Source organism: Leuresthes tenuis, unplaced genomic scaffold (genome assembly GCF_036924035.1).
Source record: "Leuresthes tenuis unplaced genomic scaffold, fLeuTen1.0.hap1 SCAF_1, whole genome shotgun sequence".
NCBI classification, from domain to species: Eukaryota; Metazoa; Chordata; class Actinopteri; order Atheriniformes; family Atherinopsidae; genus Leuresthes; species Leuresthes tenuis.
In genome coordinates, this window is record NW_027325355.1 from 20,485,391 (window position 1) to 20,508,100 (window position 22,710).

A 22,710-nucleotide genomic window follows, 5' to 3' on the forward strand; every position below is an offset into this window, starting at 1 on the left:
CCACCAGCCTTCAATCCATCTGTGTGTGTCTGTGTGTGAGATGGATCCAATCTATGCTATTACATCGTCAGGGTTCGAGCTGGTGGCCTTGGTAACGGAGCTGATCATCAAATCTGGGTCACATTCGTTTGACACAAACAAGAGATATTTTTTCTAAGGTAGGAGGTGATAACCCGTGATAAGAGGAATGCTTATTTCCATCTTTTTTCTGCAGTCGGTCTCAGTTTCACCACTTTTACAGTTTCTGTTTTTTTAAAACAAAAATTCATGCTGAATTTAAATTATCGAGGCGCAACATTTTAGTGTTGTAGTGTTGTAGAGGCAATCAGCTGGTAACTCACTTGAACATAAATCTTGCTGCCCGAAGCGCCAGTGGACCATTTCACCTCCTCTACTTCTTCTGCAACGACTACGCACACACAACCCACGCACCAAAACAAATATACTCCAACCTTGCCTGCAAAGTGCACTTCACCCCGTGCACTTTGCCAACTTTAAAAAAATTCCATTTCGGCACAAACTCATCCCCATCAATCTCCTCGCTTCAGCCTCTACCCATAAACCTTTAACCCTAAGGCCAACTCCAAGTTGCCTTGGAGCTCTCTCCATCATCCCACCACAACCACCCCTCCTCATCTCCCAAGAGGAAGTGGATCCTGCTCCAATAAAACAGGCATTCCTAACATGCTCTCTGGCGACATAATGGCACTTCAGTAGTTTGCCTTCTCTCACTTTACAAGTTTGTTTACGTGCCAGGCAGCCTATGCAGATGGAAATTGCTGTGAGAGTGCTGAGGTGAGTGATTACAGGTTTTGAGCCATTAACACAGGGGCAGAGAGGTAGCACAAAGACAAAATCATTAACTCCATTATTAATGTGCAACAGAGCCTCATATTGGATCAGAATGCAGAGATTTGTCTGAAAAGTGTTTCCCACGGCAATCTTTAAATACGTTTCGATGTCTAAATCAAACGAAATCCCCAACTGAAGTGGGAACAAATAGTACACTACTGAAAGTGTTGTGTTTTGTTCTTAATTGATTTTATTACTGTATTAATCTGGATAACAATCACTCGCTCATTTAATGCTCCCATTAAAGTCTCCTCACCTGTTCTGAAGATCTCGTAGCGCAGAGAGAAGCCCGCCCCCTGATGGGCGTAGTCTGAAACAAATCTGATCTGGAGCGAGGGTCCAGATGAAACGATTGGTGCAGGTGCGATGTTGCTGCAGTGTCGACCCAGAACATCAGCCGTATTGGAGATCCCATCACGAATCTCTATGAAGTCATATCTGATTCACAGAAACAAAGATAAAGGACACATTATTTTTTCTTGCATGAAGATATTTTCTTTGAAAAAACATTCCTTATGAGAAGAGTGTTCCTAGTGAGCCTAGTATTCAGTTTACTGCAGGAATAGAGAAAAACAAGAACAGCAGAGGGGATAAACATAGATAGTTATAGGGTTATGCAAGCAGCTAAGCTAATAAAAACCAGACAGGTGTGGACCTTCAGAGTTCAGCCTCAGGATAGAAGTGTCCAAGCAAAGTGTTTAGGAGTACAACACAAGTAAATACATCTGGTACAGACTTGTGTTGTCTGCCCTCAGATGCATTCAATAAATGTAGCTCCTCTGACCCAGTTTTGCCTGGGACGACACACTCCCTTTGATGACAGCTTGGGGCGAAAAATCCCCAAATTACTGAATATTGGATCACAGGAACGATAATGGAGGGAGGGCTGTATTTCAAACAGAACATATCTGAGTGACAATCTGATTTTCAGAGGGTGAAGATGCAGACAAACAGACAGCTGGATGGATTCATTAATAAGAGGTGTAAGAACAGACAGAGAGTCTCATGAAAAAATAAAGAGGTGAGGGTTGGTTGATGAAAGGTGAGGATGCCCGCAACATCGGGAGTGAGGTGAGGATTAGAGAGCAAATTCAGGATAAATAAATGTGAACACTCTCTTCTTATTAGCTTCCACATACTCTTTCAGCTCATTATTGACCTTTGACAACTCAACTGACCCTGAATGATAAAAGCAAATTCTTGACTGTCAGGTCAGCGTGTGTGTCTGTTTAAGTGTGTGTGAGAAAGACAAAGGGGGAGCCCACCTGGCTGATCCAGAATTAGCTCATAGCCTAGTGGGTCATTCCTCTGATGTAACATGACATAGACAGATCGAGGCAACACACAGTTGTGGTTGATTTTTTTATTTTTTTTTGGATGTGGGTGGGAAACACTGCATTAAAAAACATTCTTTATTCTGCCCACATAATAAATTATCATCAACAACAAATGTTTATGCTGGTTGGTATGTCTGTAAGAAAGCACAGTCAGTCTGTATGTTTAAGTGCTTTTTACAGCCTTTTATAAAATTCAAATGACTTTTCCATGTTGCAAAGCAATGTGATGGAAATTTTCCACTTCTTCATTCAGACGACATATGGGACATTGCTATACAATAACCTACTCTATCTACTGTAAGAGGCAGTTCCTCTATACATAACTTAAATAAATATAACTGATACCATAGCTTTGTTGATGGGATTTAGATGGAATCATCTCATGCTCGGTAACAGCAGGTTTCAGCAACAATAATTTTTGGTTGGGACAATACTTGATGATATGGAAATCTCTTTAATTTGTGTTTGTTGATAGCCCGGTGCTGAAGTACTGTTTAAAGCAAGTTTCCGAACAGTTTATCTGAACGATGGCGCTCTTCTGATACAGGCTGTCAAACTCAAGACTAGTCTTCATGTTTCTATCTCTCCTGTTTTCTGAAGCACGTGTTTGTTATGGTGTTTGTCTGCAATTTTCCACAAAATAAGCGTGTTGATGTCTTTTACGTTTCACAGCAGTGGATAATTTCTTTGTAATTTTGGTCTTCATAATATTATCCCTGTTTCTCTCAACGAGTGTCTCTCACGGCCACATGTTGTGTTTCCCATGTAGCTGACTGCATCGCTGCAGGAGCGCTGCGACTACACCAAGGATACCCCACCAAACACAGACATGGAAATGAACACGTCTGAATTAGTTCATGTGAAGAAGCTGTCAAATAACAACAGGATCGCTGTTGTCTCACTAATTAACGTGATGGGCTGTTTGGTAGTGAAAAAGCATCACAGACGTCTCTTGGTTTTTAACTTAGCATCATACTAATGTTGAAACAAGAAAACACCTTTTTCCTTGCTGCTGCTATAAAATGACAAGTATAAACACTGAGACATACCAATCAGCTCAAGGCTATGGCTGTTTGTGGCATTGAAGTACTAAGACGGCTTTGGTACTGCCAGCTTGAAATAAAAGCTAGATTAAGTAGAGTCACTAAGCCTCTTTTTTAGCCATCTTACTTCTCAGCGTATTGATTCCTATACTGAGCATTCAAGCTAAGACTGCTGATCAAGGGATAATCCCACCACATTAATCTGGGTCATGTGGGTCAGAGTGGCATATGTAGAGGTGAGGATCAAAGCAAGAAATGGTTTCGATAAGTCTGTAATGTCACACTGCTGGTAGCGCCACACAAGCATCTGAGGAAACAGATGGATAAATTCAGTTTAATTAGATCATGGGTGAGATTAGGACCTTGTGATGAAGCAGTCTTGGAAAAACTTTGAGGATAAACCCATGGCATATGAGTCCTGGTTTTACTAGTTTTCTTATTTTTAAGCAAAAGTTAGGAGTTTTAAATACAAGGATAATATGTAAGGACTTCAAATAGGGTTATCTTTGTTTCAACGGGTTGAAATTTTTTGGCAGTCGGTTAACTTTCTGGAAGTATAATTTAGGATGGCAGTGGGTGAAAATAAGGTAATTTACCTGTGCTCAAAATAAAAAAAAACACATGGGTGGTTTTTTGTGAGGAAAAGGGTTTCAGTTTTTTTGTTTGTTCCTCCAGCGTTTGAAGGTTGAGCATGAACAGCACTCATGCAAGTGAGTAAAGAAGCTGTTGTCCAATAGTATTATACATGTCTTGCTTGTAATCCTGCATTACAGAGGCGATCGTAAAGGCTTTACTGCCAAGCTCCCACAGTGAGTCTGGAGAGCCACTGCATCCCTGAGAGCACCTGCTTAGGGCTGTAACTGACACACACTTATGGCATACACACATTCAAAAATGTGCCAACAAACTCACACGTCCAAGACAGACATGTACACACATGGAGATATAGGCAAACACAGTCGTGCACAAATACACTCAGTGCCGTATCGCCAACACTGAGGATAAAAGGCCCGTGAAAGAGCTGAGAGCCTAATTAGGTTTTAATTGATTTTGGAGTGGGTCTCTATCCTTCTTTCTGTCTCCCTCTCTCCTGTCGTGGATTAGCGTCAGTGAGTGAGCGTTCCTCAGATGTGATTATTGACCTGTTCGCTCAGCCTCTCCCCAGGCTCTGATGAATACATGTATGAGGGCCTTACGTGTGAGAGCCCGCTGTCTGCCTCTCTCAAACACACACTTGAATGAATTCCAGGACATTGCACACAAATAACTTGCACATGCGCACTCGCAGACTTGCACCCATGAAGACACACATTAACATTAGCACTCACATATATGAGCAGACAGCCCCTATGCACATCCAGATTCCATTAGGGGGTTGTTTTGAACCAAACTCCACCTTTCTATTTGTCTGACACCATCCATTCACCTTCCCCAGCTTTCTGTCTGTCTGGCAGTCTGTCTGGGTCTGCATGACCAGCCCCTGTTTAGGGAGCCATAATAAGGCAGCAGTTTCACCCTCCCCAGTTGCCCCTTTAGGGAATAGTTGGAACAGAGGGAGAGGGGTTAAGGAAACTAAAAACCCTCAAGGGCCAGTAATTCTGCACTGGTCCAGACATGTCCTCTCTTCCTCTTCTCTCATATATCACTCCACCCCTGCGTCAAAGCAACTAATTGCCTTTCACACCTTTGCTGTTTGCTGGCGACCAGGGACATTTCCTGCATGCAGCAGCACCTCGACACAGCCGAACATGCAGCAAGTACACACTGTATGGATGCATATTTTTACATGTCTAGGTCAGCTTTGGGGGCCTTATTGACTCTGCTAGTGGTCATTCTCCATGCAATAAAAAAAGTCTATAGTGAACAGTTACAACCATATATTTAAGCATATTTAATATATCCTCTCCAGCTGTTACCTTCTTTTATCTCCAGTGAAATGAGCAAAGGACCTCTCATCTAAATACCTGTCTGCAAAGGATCTAGCTTGGGATATTATGTTTAATTTACTCTCATATAAATGGCTTAATAAATGCATAAAGCATTCAGTGGAAACTTTAGAATTACATAAAAGATTAACTTCAATTTGTTGTGCGTGCGTCATGGTTGTCAAATTGATTTTGTTTATGCTGATAAAAAAGCAACATCTGTTCTTGAATATGAGTAAACCAAACTTGGCTGTACTTAGACACTTGGGGCTTTCAGCTGAGATGATTTTCCTCTCTGTTGCTCTTTGTGCTTCCCCCCTCCATTTGCCACTCTTGGAGTGAAGAAACCAACAAAATCCTAATCTGGTAAACAATAAGGAGTCATCTGTCGCTTCTTTCATCTCCCTGTTGGTGATTTACAGAAGCAAGATTTAAGTAAGGCGGAGAGTGCGGAGTTGACACACACACAGATTTTCACATATCGAAGCACACACTCCACCATCCTCTCCTTCCACCCTCAAAGGGGACTCTAATAAACCGTAAGTGCCTCTGAAATATTAACTAGACACTGCGAGCAAAGTCCCAGCAGATCTGCAGGGCCTGCCATCTTCAATCTTGCCCCAAAACAAATGGCGCTTCTCTTCCTCATCTCCTCATGCCTCACTGCCTTCCTCTGCTGTCCATCACAGATTCATACTTACAGATGACTAGGGCCAAACCGCTGACCACAGACGGTCTAGGCTCAGCCCCAGACCATCTAAAGCGGCATCGATCTGAAACATCAGACTGTAACGGCCGTCAGTGACCCCTGTTGCCCTGCTGCATGCATTTTAATTGAGCTCTAGCAATATATAAGTGTGATAAAACTTTTCTTGAATTCTTCAGCCGTTCATCCACACAAAATATTTAGACCAACCTTTCACGGCTGATGAAGTTCACATAGAGACGACAGCGCAGCAGCTGCAACAGGCAGGACTAATCATACTGCTCCCGTGCAGCTCTCTACAGCTATATTTCTAGTGGTGGACAAGAGCAACTGATCACAGCAAGTATTTGAATATACAACTTGTTCCACATACTTATTTAATCATCATTCTGTGCTGCAGCTGCAGTGACTGCTGGACACTGACGACCATGATCTTGACCTAAACGTAGGCTGAGTGCCAGATATTGACTGATCAGATCCTGAACAACTCCCTTTAGTCATGACCTCTGGGAACTCATCTGTCTCTCATTTCACCCTGAACCAGTCTTAATCATACTACTCCTCTTCATCCCTTCTTTACTATCTTTCCTTCTGGCTATTGCTGATCATCTATAGATTTCCCATTACAAGCGGAATACAGACATTGATCCCACACCTCTCTACTCCCCTTGAGTATAAGTAAGAGGGTGATATCACACACAGAAACTCACACACACTCATGCAAACAAGAGTTATGTGTTATGTGTCTCACTCTAAGCAGGCATGTCACAGACCAAGGGGATTTGCAGTTCTCTCTGTGCGTTTGTGTCTGCATGTCTGTCTGTGAAGTTATAACATTATATCATAAAATCTTCCAACCTCGGGCTGAGTTCAATAACAAATAACCAAATAAAAGTGAGAAAATAAAACCCTCCAAGGTGGGAGAAATTGATCTACTTGAATGAGTGTGAGTGTGAATGTGTCTTTGTGATTCTGCGAGTTACAATGTTTAATTTGAGCGTGTAAAATTAAAACGAATCCTCTTCGGGCTACAGGAGAGGTAGGATGAAAAATAAAAACAACAAAGGAAAATGAAGCGAAAGAGAAAAGAGGTTGGAAAGACAGAAAAATAAAGAGAAGGAGGGAGAATCGTCTCCACCTCAAGCCTCTCTTTCTCCCTTCCTCAGCAGCTCCTGGTATATCACTAGGTAGCATCCTGGGGCTCAGTGATGGCAGATTGCATTAGAGATATGGGCCTGATATTTCATCTAGCCTTTATTACATTTAGTTCGCATCAATCGGCTGGCAGCCTGGAGGTAAGAGCTATTTGGCACATGGCCGTACTCCCCCTGAAATGAAATCCTGAATTAAAGTGCCACCTCAGACATGAAGCGCCTGCACAAGGCTGCCGATTTGATTGCTGCAGTAGAGCCGCGGTTTGGCTACGTCCGAGTGCTGACTGCTTGGACCCGCTGAGGGAAAATCACCAGCTGGCTGGGGATATTAGCCAGAGTTCAGAGCCTTTGCCTGGGCTGACCAAGCACTTTTCTTGCTTTTATGAAGGTTTAAAGTGCCCAGGAAGGGGGTATGACGGCCGATGAGCACTTTTACATTGACAGGTTGTTTCCTTAAGTGTGTGCGTGCATGTGTTTCTGATCGTATCCACCAGAAAACATATGTTAATTTTCTATCTTTATGACCATGTAGTCATCTGTGTTTTTTTTCCTTCCATAATCAGCAGTCTGCACCACATAAGTCTGCCTCTTTCAGGTAACACAGCTCTGGTTTGCTCTCTCTAATCCTAGCTGTCACACAGATTTTCAGCCCCGACCGAGATACTGGACCCTCCACCTCTGCACCTCTCTGACTCCCCTTGCCCCCAACCACATGGAAGACCGTGAAAACATGCAAAAGTCTGCTCTCATCACATTTCCTCACACTGACATGACTAATAATACAGACAAAAAAAGAGGTAGCAACCTGTAACAGCACTGCAGGGATTGGATCAATTCAGGTAAAAAGCATGGCACAGGATGGAGGCAGTAAGAATATCGAGCTGTAGTGCTTTGCTTTTTTCCCCCACTTATTCTTGCAGCTATTTCAGTGCCTCAAAGGGAAATGCTTCTCCCATGCAGAACATTAGTGTTAAAGGTCATGCATATATAAATGTTGGTGTGATTCCTTGTTTGTCTAATGGGCCTATAAAATGGGACTTATCAGAGGCTGGATGGATTGATGGATGGAGGGAAGAGGTGAACAGAGAGGCTAATCTTACAAACTAACATGCTTGGGGAGTTACTCACATGGTAATGCCCACCCACACTCACTATGTCTCCCTGAAACACACACATGCACACAGCCTGCGTGGGAGTATGTGTTAGAGGGTAGGCATAGGCATCCATCCCTCCAGGCAAGTGTAAAAGGAATAAAAATAAATAAAACTATCCCAATAAAACTGTCTGTGGAGAAGAGAAAAACGAGGGAGAATTTTTGAGTTTCCACTTCCTCCTCCTTCCCTGCATGCCTTGGGCTGTGAGAAACTGCTTGACACACTGCTTATCAACAGCTGAGCCGTTCCTCTCACAACCACTACAATGTGAAGTCCACTGTGCCGTGGTGTGTACACTGTGACGCTGGTGTTAAAGCTGAGTAACATATTGCAAAAGAGATAATTGTGCACCATCTAGCCTTTGACAAAAAGCCACAAAGCCCAGAGACACAAAGGGCAGAGACATCAAAATAACATTTCCAGTTCACTGCTGCAACGTGACACAACTGTGTGAAAAGAGCTGACAATCATTACAAAACCCTTTTACCAGAGCAGCCATTGATGCACTCATGAAAGTAACATTTTTCTTCAGTGAACAATGCAGCAACACCCATCTGGGATTATTAATTCTTGAATATACAGAGGAAAGTAAGGGTCTGGGAGGAGGAACAGAGAAATAAACGGTCGTAATAGGAAAAAACGTAATAGGTTTGCTAGATCTCGTCTTTGTTTATTTTAAAGACTAAATTGAGTCAAAATGTGCAGATATGAAACATTCTCCCTGACCTCATTGTATAAAACTGGATTAAACAAAGGAGACTGCGACTTTTTTCTCCTTCCTTTGAGGTCAAAGACAATAGAAAACCATATGATTTGGCTTATTCATGTCGCTGAGAAAGGAAACTGACCAGTGCAGTTATATTCAGATAAAACAGCTGGGTCTCAGTGCTGCCTTCAACTTTTTCAACCCCTCCCTGTTTATCCTCTTTCTCTGCTTTGACCACCCCCTCAAAATCTACCACGACTCTTCTCTTTAATCCTGTTTGAGATTCTTCCCCCACTGACCTGCATGCCCCAATTCAGACAGATTTAAAATATAAATTGGCATTTGATTATCAGATGCAGGGGGTTGCAGCTTTGCAGTCTTGATGATGTCAGATAGCTTTAAAAAAAAAAAAAGAAATCAACTTTTCTGGGTTGAAACATATTAAAACAAAGATATCACCAGCCACACAACAAACTTTTTGGCATTCATCATCAAATGAACATATGTACTATGGATCCATTTGAATAATTATTGGCTATTTGTACCAAACAGACTGAAAACCATGTGATGTGGAATCTGAAATGAGCAACATCTCCTTCTCTCTAAAATGTTGAGGTTTACTGTTGCATCTCCCATGCCCTCGAGCAAGGAATTTAACCTGGTAACTGGCCTGAAGAGGCCTTCAAAAGGCCAAAGCTAAAAGAGAGTGGTTGTGCTCAACAGCATCCAGAATGAGATGAGTGCAATGGTGTGGAAGCAAAATAGAAAATCACAGTCATGCTTTTACAGAAAGCTTATTATTAAACTTTCTTTCGCAACTGACCTGTTGTGATGAAAAATTTAGAAATATTTCAACAACTTGGGATCAAGCCAAACCACCACCAGCAAATTATGATTTTATGCTTCAAAGGAGATTACTTATTTGAGAAACAAATGCTTTTGCAGCATATTAACAAATACATCAACAGAAATCATCATCCAGCCAGAATAATGATACACAAAGGAATGTTGTCTGGGAAGTCTACTATAGTCTGATAAACAAACAGAAAAATGGACCACAGTTACAACATGGCTCCACGTCTCTCCTCCTGATCTTACTTGCAGTCGAGCCTCTCGATCTCAAAGTGAGGGTTGAAGTTGAGGGAGATGCGCTGCGAGGGCTCGGGCGCTGTGATGGTCCAGTGGCAGTTCTGGTGAGGGGGGTACTCCAGAGGATAACCAGGGGAAGTGATGTAACCGGCCATGGTGGCATCAAAGACACCTCCGCAATCTGGCATTATGGTAAAGACAGAAACAGATGGATGGGGTGAAGAAGGAGGAGTTATTCAGTGTATTAAATACAAAATACAGAAATATACATTCTGTCATTCGCACGGCAGCTATAAACACAAAATAAATCCCCTGTAAATGTAAATGTGCACTCTCTGGAACCGCAGCTCAGGCGGCTCTCCTTCATTTAACTTGTTTCTCTATATGAAGATGTGATGAGCAACAAATGAACTCTAAAACAAAGAAAGCAATTTAGGCTGTCAGTTCGGGGAAAATTGGAAAAACTTCTCAATTGTGGATTCTCAATGAGAGCGGGACCACGTGGGTAAGCTATTAAAACAATAAAAGATCATTATTCTGCATTTGGTGAACACACACATGCACGCAAGCGAGGAAACACACGGAGCCTTTTTTCACCCTCTTCCACACCCAGGCTCTTATCTCCCCGTTTCTCCATGGGGAGCGTTCCTCCAAGTGTAATTGTTGCTCCAGCAAGCCAATCTGCAAACATTAGGACACATTCCCTGATCCTATCACGCTCTCCCAGGAACAATAGCCTGCCAATAGCGTCGCTCAGCAGGCTTAGACAGGAAGTGACACACAGACGGCCTGTCTAGCGGGGTTCTGAGGGTCACCCCGACTCTGTAATGAGAAGCTAACACTACAACAAAGCCCCCATTCTCTACTCACACCCTGACGGCTACAGCAGCTCCTGCGCTTTGCGTTATCTCTCACAAACACACAAAACACAAACTCACATGTACACATAAAAAGAACAAGACTACGGGTATTCTGTATGCATACATACGATAAGATGCCACACATACACTGCATCACGCACAGTGGTTCTTTTATTACATTTTATTGTAATAGATTGAACTAAACATATTCTCCATGACAACAGCAGGGGGTAGTTCGCTACCACTGTATATGACAGCATGGGTATGTGTGTATGTGTTTGCTAATGCTCCAGTGGGATCACTAAATGTAATGAACTTTATATTGAACTCAAAGAGCCTCCACAATATTGTAGCTGGTGTTTGATGGCCAGAAAAAGAAAACATTACACAGGGGAAGGAAGTCTGCGACAAACTGAATCTTATGCTGTAGTTCCATTAAAAATGCAATACCTACCGTTAGACTTAACCACTCAGCCACTGCACTGAATCTCTTCTTGACATATATGGGTTGATATTTTTGCCTTTTTCTTTCAAATTTCTGTGAAAGCTTCAATAAAGGAAGCGAAAAAAAAAAAAAAAAAAAAAAACAAAGCACCAAAGGCTTGAAGTGTAATAGACCCTTCAAGGGTTGACATTTCCACTGCCTATTGTGCTTAAAAGGCACACTTAAGATTCTCTGACATTTGATAGAACTGCGATGGCTTCCTTACTTTGTTACCGGAGAGGAGCAACGCCCACGCTCACATCAGCCACGCACAGCTGCCAGTGATTTCATACGGGTGAGTGACTTCAGCCACCCACAGATACGCATACAATATATTACAGAAATATACAACACACATACAAGTTCAGCTACAAATGCACACAGGATGGCACTCACAGGCATGCATTAACACACACCCACCCACACAGCTGCTGCTGCATGTTCAAACGGCCGCCCACGCACGTGCACCTCTTTGAGGGCCTGTCAATCACTAGGGCCAGCAGAGGTGGAAAAAATAGCTAACTGGATATGTTCAAAAAGATAGTAGGGATGGCAAAGAATGACTGAGACAGACAGAAAGCCACACACACATAGACATCTCTTTATCTGCTGTGACTGAGCAGACAGACAGTCATTGTTGAGAAGCCTATGGAGGGAACGGTGTGCAGGAGGCTATCGGCGTGCGGAGACTCGGCAGATTAAGCCCTTTGGGGAGGAATCCTGCAGCCTCAACACTTTTCCCCTGAGCTGCCCATTCAATGGCCTCCAAGGAGGATGAAGAGTCGGGGTGTAGGGGAGAAGAGAGCTGGAGAGAAAAGGATTACAGTTGGGAGAAAAATAGAAGAGGAAGGAAAATAGAATGAAAGTGCAGATGAGAGGAGAGGGAGATGAGTAAGGATATGGGCAGAAAAGACTGAGGCTAGAGACGGAAGGGGGAGACTGATCGGAAGGGGAGGAGGATTGGTAGGCTGGGCGGGTGCGAGCTCATAGGTGGAAAGAGAGAAGGAAGGTTGGGATGAGTGACAGGCATGCAGAGAAAAAGGTGATGAGGTAGGAGAAATACAGAGAGTGGGGAATGCAGGGAGAAAGATGCAGCGTGTATGTAGAGAGCACAACGAGCCTCATTAAGACATGTCTGCGATCCAGCGGCTCCCAGTAGACACTGACCCCACTGGGAAACCTCTGTCAGTCAGCTCACACACGTACTGGCAGCATGCATGTGTGGCGATGCAGCAACAAAACACATCTATGCTAAAAGAGCTGTTGGTAACATGTTTGTATTATTTCTCCCTTTTTCTTGACCATCCATTACACTAAGTATAAAAGATATGTATGAGTGTGCGCTAGAGTGTGTTGTGTGTTTTTGGTGGGAACAGAACTTGTGGTGTTGGCTGAGTAACAGAGGGGAAGCACTCAGGAGCTGCCAGAGAGTTTCATGAATTACACTGTCTCTTCTTGTAGAGTAGCCCATCTGTCTACACACTTGCACACACACATACACAAGTGCTGCATATGTTCCTACCATGCAGGGACCACAACCCTATTACACAGGAACAATGACACTACTGTGTGAGTGTGTGTATACTGAATGCAAGGGTGCGTTTGCAGAAGCGTACTGTCTGGACACAATTAGAATTGAAATCCAGCAAAAATACTATTAATGTATATATATATATATATATATATATATATATATATATATATATATATATATGCCTTTTTAAAGCAGGCACAATCTATTCTTAGCAGCGATTGTATCAATTAAATAAGTGAAATCACACTCTTAATGTGTGTGTGCACATTTTCTAGTCACTCCCAATCAAGTCAAACTCAGAGATGTCTTTGTACCAGCTGTGAGCGCCATTATCTTCATTATCTGAGAAAATGTGAATATGTCTGCATGTCTTAGCTCCCATCCTCCGATGTGTGTGGAAGTGCACATCCATGCTCTCATTTCTATTAGCTGCCTTATCAGGGAAGCATGGCGTCACACTCTGGGATAAGCTGCGAGTATGGAGAGAGGCGCTGATAAATCCCTCCATCATTCCTAGTGTCTTGTGCCCTTCCCATGACACCCCACCACCACCTTAATTAAAAAGTGCTATCACCCAGAGTGAGGGAATATGAGGGGAGAGTGGGCAGCACTCATCCATTCAGTCAAAGAGTTAGGGTTGACTGTCTGGCTGTTTTTAATCTCACTCATTCCACAGTGGGCTGGACCGAAAGAGAAGTAGACGTGGAAGTGGAAGGATGAGGAAAAGAAAACGATTCACCTCCACACTGATTCAGGATGACAGGCTTTGGAGTAAAAAATTATCATATATGTTTCAATGCAGTTAATATGCTGAATTCAAAGTTTTCTCCAAGTAATTCTATGACTAACAACACTTGCAGGATGTACTTATGAGCAAGGGTGGACTACAGAGAGCCTGAGGTGCAAACACAACAGCACTGGACAAAACAAATTTAAAAACCACATTTCACAAATAAAAAAACACTCTAAAGAAAAGAATGCATTCCAAAAGCAGATTTCAGAAACAAAAACACAACTAAACATAAAGTGCAACATTAAAGAAAACACAACAAAATATTTTACCAATTTTTTTGCCGAAAACTTTTTTGTTTTCCATTTTGTTCTCTTAAAAAATAGTTTATTGGTGTGCTCGATGAAGCATGTTCTTTGTTTTGGTCTGTTTTATTTATGGGCACTGTGGGTGAAACAGAAAACCAATAAATAAGTAAATAAGCTTTTACTCAGAAACAGCAAAAATAAACAGCAAATATATTCATTTTCAACCTCCTTTCTTCTCCCGTATGAAATATGGCTGCCAGATAGGGATCAGACTCAGTTTAATGTAGAGTGTAAACCTAAACCATAAAACTGAAGGGGGAAAATTGAAAAGGGCCAGGCTGCATATCTGCAGCCGAAATTGTGCCCTTGCTTGTAAGCTAAAAGTGTACACATTATATCCCTGACTGAAAGTACACACTGATTAATTTACATATTGAATTAAAGAAACTGTTAGCAAAGAAATGTTCATGTTATATTATATTCCATATATCCATCCATTTTCTATACCGTCAATCCGTTAATCGGGTAGCGGGTGGGCTGGAGCCTATCCCAGCAGTCTATATTCCATATAATTCCGTATAAATTAGTTTAGCAATAAAGTCAATTTACAATCTAAAGGAATTAATTAAATTGAAACAAAAGGCACATGAGCAACTATCAGCCTTGGAATGCAACATATAGAAACAAAAGCTTTTTGTTAAACAGTTCTAAATGTGTTTAAAGGAGGATCTCTTAAGAACTAACAAAAGCCACATGAAAAGAAGATAAAATCCCCAAATCCTCTTTTCCCCTCTGTGTCTCCTCTTTCTTGCTCCCTCCCCACTCATCCCTCCCTAACAGGATAAGTGTCCCATGCTAATCAGCTAAATGCACAGAGCTGGCCATCATGATCAATGTTTCAATGGATCAATCGGGTAAACAGATGGTTACTGGTGCCTGCAGGAGGGGTAATGGTGTGGGCCTAATCCTAACCACTACCTGACTACAGTATCATGTCTCCATGTCCCTAGATGCACCCACTTATCCCCGTGAGGCAACGTCAAACCTGCACCACTAAAGCACTTTTCACATCAGCTTTCCCTGTCTAGTGTGGAAACAGCAGAGCAGACATCAGCAAGGGAAAACTGTGAAGAATTGAGCTTTGCTGCAGGAATCTTGGTGATTTGTTGCCACCCTCTACCCCCCTCCATACAGAGTGTTACCTTTCAGCAGAACTGACTGCTTACAAAATTCCTCGTGTGTGATTCTCACTTCTCACAAAAGCTGTTCTATCAACAAATTCCCACCAAGACTGTACCTTCTTTAGCCCTGCTTTGGAATAAGCCAAAAGGACATTTAAAATACTTTGCCCCTTGACAATGCTAACCCCCTCCAGGCCCCATCTAAACCCATCCCTGAGCACCAGTTAAGACCCCCTATGCGGCTAATGCGACAGACTGAAAGAGCAAGCTTTGTTTTATTTATGGGGTCTTGTTTTTAATTTCACCCCAAGTGTGGCAGGCTGTTCCAGGGCTTTGCGTGAGCCTGAGACTCTCATACCTGACTGGTATTGAACGGGCTGCTTGGTTTGTCTTCGACTATGAATGCTAATAGGTGACCTTGTTTTCGCAGCTGATACCTCTGAGGCTGGGTGGATTAAGACACAGAGAAATGCAAAGAATTGAGAGGTGGGCTACCTAGGAGAAGATATAAGGTCAATAAAGGTGATTAAAAATTTTGCTCAGGAGTCAAAATTTGGAGAGGAAATGATTAAATAAATAGAAATCCAACTGTGGAAGAAATTGATACCATTGAGAATGCACAGCCACCCACTCAATAAACATGCAAATGAGCTGCTTAATGGTTTGAATATTAATGCTTATGGTGGGGAGTAATTAATGTACATGTCACTGAGTCAAACTATTGTGATTACAGCACAAGTGGAGAGAAAGTCTCTCTGCTTCAGATAAAAGCAGGGCTTGAAACATAAAAACGGCTCTTTTCTATTCTGTGAGGATACCACCAGCAAACAGCCACCTAGCCAGCAAAAAATTTTGCAGCACCAAACGACTACCTTGAGACCATATAAAGATGCCTGGGGAGGCATAAGTTTGTTCCAAAACATTTTAAAATAACCCCTTTGCTATTGTAAATATATCAAGTTGCTACAACCCACACAGAGTCTACCATCAAAAGCAGGAACTCTTTGGAAAGTACAAACTTTTGATGTGACTCCAGTGTGCTTAACTTTCATGAGAATATCATTTCGTAACAGAGTGTGCGGTAGACAGACTTCACCTCTTTCATCTTTGGCCTCCCTGTGGAGCTCTGGCTGTGATTTTTACCCCGCATTAGCTGTGTCACCCCAGATGATAGTGTCACCTGGTTACCCTTAATGAGATCTGCTCCCTGCATCCAGTACCATTTTAACTCTCTGACCCCTGTAATGCTTTGATGTTGCCCTCTCCTCTCACTGTCTTTGAGGCAAAATCCCCCCATCTCCTCTCCAAGCCTTCCTCTCCCTTGTTCCTTCGTGTTGTTGCCTGGTGGATGGCATGCTCACTCCTCTCTACTTTGTGTGACTTCTCCGCGGCCACTGTCTCCCTCTATCTCTGTCCCTTCAGCACCCTCTTTATTTCCCTCCTGTGTTTCCGTTCAGCTCTCTGTCACTCTCTCTTCTCTCTGGCATCTGTGGTTAATGCGGCTCTTGAGGGGAGCGTAGAGGCATGGACATGTGGTGCAGTGTCTTGGCAGGAGAGAGTAGGGGGATCTAGCTTCTTGCTTGCCTGATGACTGCCAAGAGGCCCACATCTGTCTATGATCAGTGAATACGAGAGCAGCCAACTCATGCACACTCAGAAGAATGGTTTAAATAACTGTTCTATTTTAGAAAAAAAGAACCAAAACAAAAAAGAGGATGTGAGTTGAGCTTGGTTACATCAGCGGGTGGTTTTGTAAAGACACAACAGTCATCATGCGATCACGAACAGCTCCTCACTCCACCTATTCCCCGTGAAAATGAACCACATCAGCCAAATGTAATTATATTTATATGTAAACTATGCACTAGTTTACAATAATAGTAAATTACACACATATTGAGGCAACATATGTGAATTAGCAAGATACACACAGACACAAATGTCGTTTTTCCTTTTTGCGCAAAAAAAAGCGCCTATGCGTGCACCGTGTTGGCAACAGCGAAACTGTAAAACTGTGTTTACAGCCCATCGCTCCTGCAACCCAGATTGTAGACATGGATGAGTGAGCGCGGGTCATGTGTCATCCCACTGGTGGCGTCAGTTCTCGGCGCGGTGATCCCCAGAATACAGTCCGCTCCTAACCTTTTCCTTTTACTCCTGTTAGCAGCGACATTATTTGATCGTTTCTATATGAAAATCACGTTTATCTAGGTTTATATATAAACATGGAAGATGTAACGTGTCTAAAGTTTGCTCTCCTTAAACACGAGGAGTCATTTGGCTGAGGGGCGGCACAGTGCCGTGTCCGTAGGCTACTTTCCAGCAAGATGTAACCCTGCTTAAGAACTCTAACCTACTTACTCATTGTTATTTGATTGTTGAGAGCGCACGACGCTGGCAGTGAGCTCCAGGTCTCACAGTGCACGGCAGCCTCTAGAAGGACGGGAAGCTATCGAGGGAGAGACTCGTGGTGGTTACCGAAGAAACTGACCGCAATAGTCAAAAAAATTACGGTAGCTTTTACGCACGGTTTCTTGGACACAAGCAAACGTGTAGAATAGCGGGTTACAGCCCACTTTCAATTTCTGTTTTCAGCTTTATAAGAATTGTGTTTTATTCAAAGAAGAGATTTGTTGGTTCCCGCCGATGATTAGGCTTCGTTAAGAAAGCACATCGGTCCAAACGATGTATGCCTGAAATTTCAAATACTTCACTAAAGCTATAATATCAGCTTATTCCCAACCCAGCGAGCTGCTGGTTTCATTGAACTGTTTCTGATTTTCTGTTTCATGAACCCATCAAAGTTCTTCAGTATAAACAAACTCAACTGGCTTGAATTAGTCAACTAAAAGTCAGCAGCTTCTATGATTATGATGACACAAGCGCATTTTGTTTATACGAAACGCCTTCTTACAAGAAACAAAGCCCTTCTCATTGCCTCACACATTTAATAAATTTAGCGAAAATGAATGCGCGAGGACGTGTGAATCACACGAAATCAAGCCAAGCATGTCTCTTAAAATAATTTGAAACACATTACTCATAAATCTTTCAAATGTACTATTGAATAGGTGAAATTACTTCAACGATGAGAAGAGTCATTAAAGTGTCATTTTTAGACAAAACGGGAGCTTATTTGAATTGGAATGTCGTTTTTCGTTTGGCATGTTTTGGGAAGGACAGACCATGCGTGCGTCAAAATCAAGAAGAAACCCAACTAAAACTCACCCTCGTCTCCTTTGACTGTCAATGCCAGATGACACAAAGCCATTAAAAATCCAATCAACAACGACACAAGATCCATCTTGGATGAGGCAAAAACTTGTGAAGAGCTTCAAGTGTCTGATGTTTCCACCTTGTAAGATCTAAACGCTTCGGTTCCTCAAAAAATCCACACCCGCTGACGGAACGAAACCAGCTGGGAGCAGTAAAAACTAAACCACTTTAATAAAAAGAAAAGAAATCCCACGATGTTTATCAAACCATTGGTGGAGGTTATTGGGTAACTACATGTCATTGAGAAAATTCAGAAAATTCTATTAGTGCAGCCCTTTGAAGTCTGTCCATTTAGAGAAGAGATGCCGCTAAACCTCATCCAAAAAATAGTGATGAGACAAACTCCTTGATCAATACTGTGAGCACCTCACAGATGGGAGGATTCGGGTGATATCTGGACAGCGGCTCCACGGTGCGTCAAGTTCCGACAGAGGCTCCCCTGTCCCCGAATGTCTCTTTACGTCGCCGCGTACTTTGCGCACACGAGGGTTTCTTTTCCTTCTGGAGCAGCCAGCTGAAGTCCAACAGCTTTCACGTAAACCTCAATCCAAGTGTAGCTGCTTTTTAATGAGGCACAAAAGTAGCAGTATAACACATGAAAGTAATGCACTTTTAGCTCTCAAAAAGACCGTTCATGTCCTGTCACCCCCTGCAGCACCGCTCCTCTCTGCTCTGTGTTTCTCCCTGCTGCAGCACTGTACAAGCCTCCGCTTCGCCACCAGCTTGTCTTCTGCGACTGCGAGGTGTGTGTAGAGTGTGTGTGTGAGTGATCGCTCTTTTGAGCTGAGCAGCTATCGCGTTACAGTCACGGCGCCCGGGCTCCGCCTCCTCCCGTCGCTCACCGATTAAGAGGAGGGAGGGAGGGCTCACGTGCACGCGCCCCACGCTTTCCCCCGTCTCTCCCTCACATACTCACGCACCCCCTTCTCAAAAAGATGCCACAGATATGAACTCCTCCACAGATAAGACCGAGATAAAACATATTGTCATGGTAAACCAGGGAGCGCAACTTCTCCTGGGGCTGTTTTAGAGGCTCAGAAGGGGCAGATGAGGAAAAAAATAATAAAAAAAAATAATAAAAAAAAGGGACTAAAGTGAGAGTGGGGAGGGGGAAGCTACATAGCAAGCAGGCACATGGCTGCCTTTCACCACAAAAACACATCAAACAGCCAAGCCAATGTCAAAGCCCTCAACCCACTAGGGGGAGAGCCCACCTCAGCCCTGCCCAATCTCAGCCCTGCAATCAGCAGGCCTAAATACAGAGCTTGGAGGCCGTGTAATGACACAGTAGTGAGCCCAAAATAATCTGCTGAGAAAGGCCTCTCCAGCGTCCAGCCCATGTGCCCTGCCTATGGCTTGTATTACCTTGTAATGTAACGGACCGGCTGAGGCCTGGCTGTATAATGACTGCATGTAGCCTTGCTGGCATCTTTATTTGGAACTGCTAGGTGCATTCCTAAAGGTCAGGACACATGGGAAACTTTTTGAGGCAATGCATGAACATCTTCTGAGAGGAATTTTTACTGTTACAGCTTTAGGTGTGTCCACTTTGAACTGAATCAAATTCAGCAGTACTACTATCAGAAATACATATACTGGTGTGTTACCACAGCTGGAGCAAACATAATTTTTTTGCTCTATCTCGATCATGATAGTTGTGAGATGTAAACGTTGTCAACAATAGCCCCCTATGCCCTTGACAGAAGGTTGTGTGACAGGTCTGTATGTCACCGTCCGTCTGTCACCTCAGTCAACTGTCAACCCCCACTGCTCCACACCCCCCAGGTTGACTAGATGCCATCAGCTTGCAGCTTTCTTACATCTTGTCAGTCATTTTCAAGCCCGCCTCTAACCCAAGGGTGCGGCGGCTGTCAGACATGAATCTGATTGGTTAATCTGGGCCTCTGGGCAGGGGTCCACACTAGAACAAACCAGTCTTCCACATGCTGTATTGTGGACTTGATTATACTTTTGAGATTATTCTTTCCCCCCTTGTGCCAATCATGTGTGGTTTACTGTTTGTGTGAGTGTGTGTTATCTGACGAGAGAGCATTGATTAAACGCTTTTTGATGAGTGAAAGTGATCTTTGCTTAACCCCGCTATGACCCTTTCACCGAGATAAAGAGAGATGGAGAGAGGACATAGGCTGTATAAAACCTTCAAGCAACACTGGGTCACTTTCTGTTCTGTTTCCCCTCCCAGTCCCCAAGGGTCATTTGATACTCTCCTCTCCCATTTGTCAACATCTCTACCCCCACCATCGGCTTTCAACTCCCCAAATATTGGGCCAACATATTGCTAATGGAGGCCAACCTGTGTGAGAGACAGAGGAAATACTGAGGGTGGAAAATGTTTGTATTCATAGCACAAGGGGACATACAGCACAATGCAGTTTTGATATAAACAACTCCTGGCTGTATATATATATATATATATATATATATATATACACAATGTACTGGTATTCTCTATTTGTTGGTTTCAGGCAACATGTTTCTGCTGCACCACACTTACCAGAGATGAAGTCGATCAAGATGTGTATTTAATGACAAAAGAGTTCCTGTAGGTGATACACATTTAGCCATGCTCGCCATCGCTGCATGACAAAAGAATACCAAGAGAGAAACAGTGCTGGTCAGAGTGACCTGTTTTGAAAGCACTGAATTCCTCATATTTCAGAAGTAAATCTGAAAGCAAATCAATACATCTTAATAATACAGTATAATTCTATCAATATAACAATATTTTTTAACAAAATGGCCAAAGTCTTTAATTATTACAACAAGAGGGCTTTGGAGAGGTTTCTTACAAAAGTAAGACAATCGCCAATTCTCAAAATCCCTGTTTCAACAGTTTGTAATGTTAGCAAGGTGTTTCACAATTATTAATTTGTGAGGATTCTTTTAGGATGTGGTGCCAAGAAGATACTCAATGTGAGTAGTCTGTGGACTGGTGTAGAATACAGGGGAAAAAAAAATCACACAGGACATCTGAAGAGCTTCAGGCTGACCTGGAGCAATTTGGATCTGTGGTTTCAGTCCTTTCACATGTTTGACAGTAGATCTTAGGCAAGAATAATCTTTAGAAATAAGTTACAGTTGTTCTGGGATAATACCTTATGGAGAGATTAAACTAAAGTAAAGCTCTTTGTGTAAGCTGTATATTTGATTATTAATAAGTGATGAAATGAAGACTATAAGGAAAAGATCATCATCGCTACAGTAAAATATGTTGGAGGTTCTATCCAGCTTGGGGGCTGCTTCTGGATATGGAGGCACTGAATGTGTCAAAGAGATGATAAAATCAGAGGATAAAAATGTGTGAGAGAACAAAGCTTGAGGTGACCTGAAGCACACTACCGACAGCACAAACAAATGACTGAGAGGGAAAACTGTTCCAAACAGACCAGTAATTGTTTGGTTTCTGTTCATTAGTGGAGCCATCTTTTCAGAAAGTGGTAAAAATGCTACGTCACCATTTGCTGTAATTCAGTAGAGGTAGCTGTCCTAACTAGAAACATACTTTGAAGGGGGAGGGGGGCATAAACCACAACAACAAATGCAGTGAGCATGTAAATCAGAGAGTTCGTCTTGAAGAATTACTTCATTTCTTACATCTCTGATTTAAATGTTTGCGTCTCCATTCACCTTGTCATAGTCTCACTTATCTAAATTCTGTTTATACTGTTAATTCTGTTTATTCTGCCATATATATACAGTTTTGCCACTGCTGCTTTTTAATATCTTTTAGCTTATATATATATTTTTAAATATATTTTTTTATCTTCTACTTTATATTTTACTTCATGTTTACTGCTGTTTTTGCTCCAGGGATAAGAGTGAAATACTATTTCAATTCTGTATATGTCCTGCACATATGGCAGCACTGACAATAAAAGTTGACTTGAGTAATTTATAAATAAAAAAATGGCAGTTACTGACTCCTGACCTAAATCCCACTGAAAACCTTGAAATTAAACTGAAATCTTCTACATCCTCCAAGTCGAATTATTGTTAAAAGTATTGTTATTGAAGATGCTGCACGCTGCAGATGTTGCACGATCAACCAGTGGACTGTCCATGCTACATTTTGTGTCTGTAATGTTTCTTAGAAAGTCTTTTCTGTTGAGTTTTCTTTTTTTTTTAATTGAAAATATGTAGATTATAAAAGATCTGGTTCATTTGCACAAAATTCTGTCCATATTTAAACTGCTGTTCTTACAATTTAGGAATGCCAGTAAATTCTGTCCTGAGCTGCTTTGTGCAAATGAAACAGCACTAAAATGAAACTAATACCCTTGCAGACATGTGGCAGGCATGTCTCAGTGTCAGAGGCTGTTTAAGTACCACAGCAGGGAAATCAAACACTTG

General features: G+C 42.4%; 1 protein-coding gene across 2 annotated transcripts in view; it reads right to left on the reverse strand.

The window, feature by feature from the left end:
- nrp2a (neuropilin 2a) overlaps positions 1-19,103 on the reverse strand; it is a 58,028-nt gene extending 38,925 nt beyond the window's left edge. For both annotated transcript variants that reach the window (XM_072363800.1, XM_072363872.1), the window contains exons 1-3: positions 18,292-19,103; positions 9,976-10,147; positions 1,109-1,290 (exon numbers count right to left, since the gene is read on the reverse strand). In XM_072363800.1, coding sequence (XP_072219901.1) covers positions 1,109-1,290; positions 9,976-10,147; positions 18,292-18,367 — 430 coding nt within the window. In that variant the 5' untranslated portion in view covers positions 18,368-19,103. The remainder of the gene's footprint in view (positions 1-1,108; positions 1,291-9,975; positions 10,148-18,291) is intronic.
- Between the last annotated feature and the right edge of the window lie 3,607 nt (positions 19,104-22,710).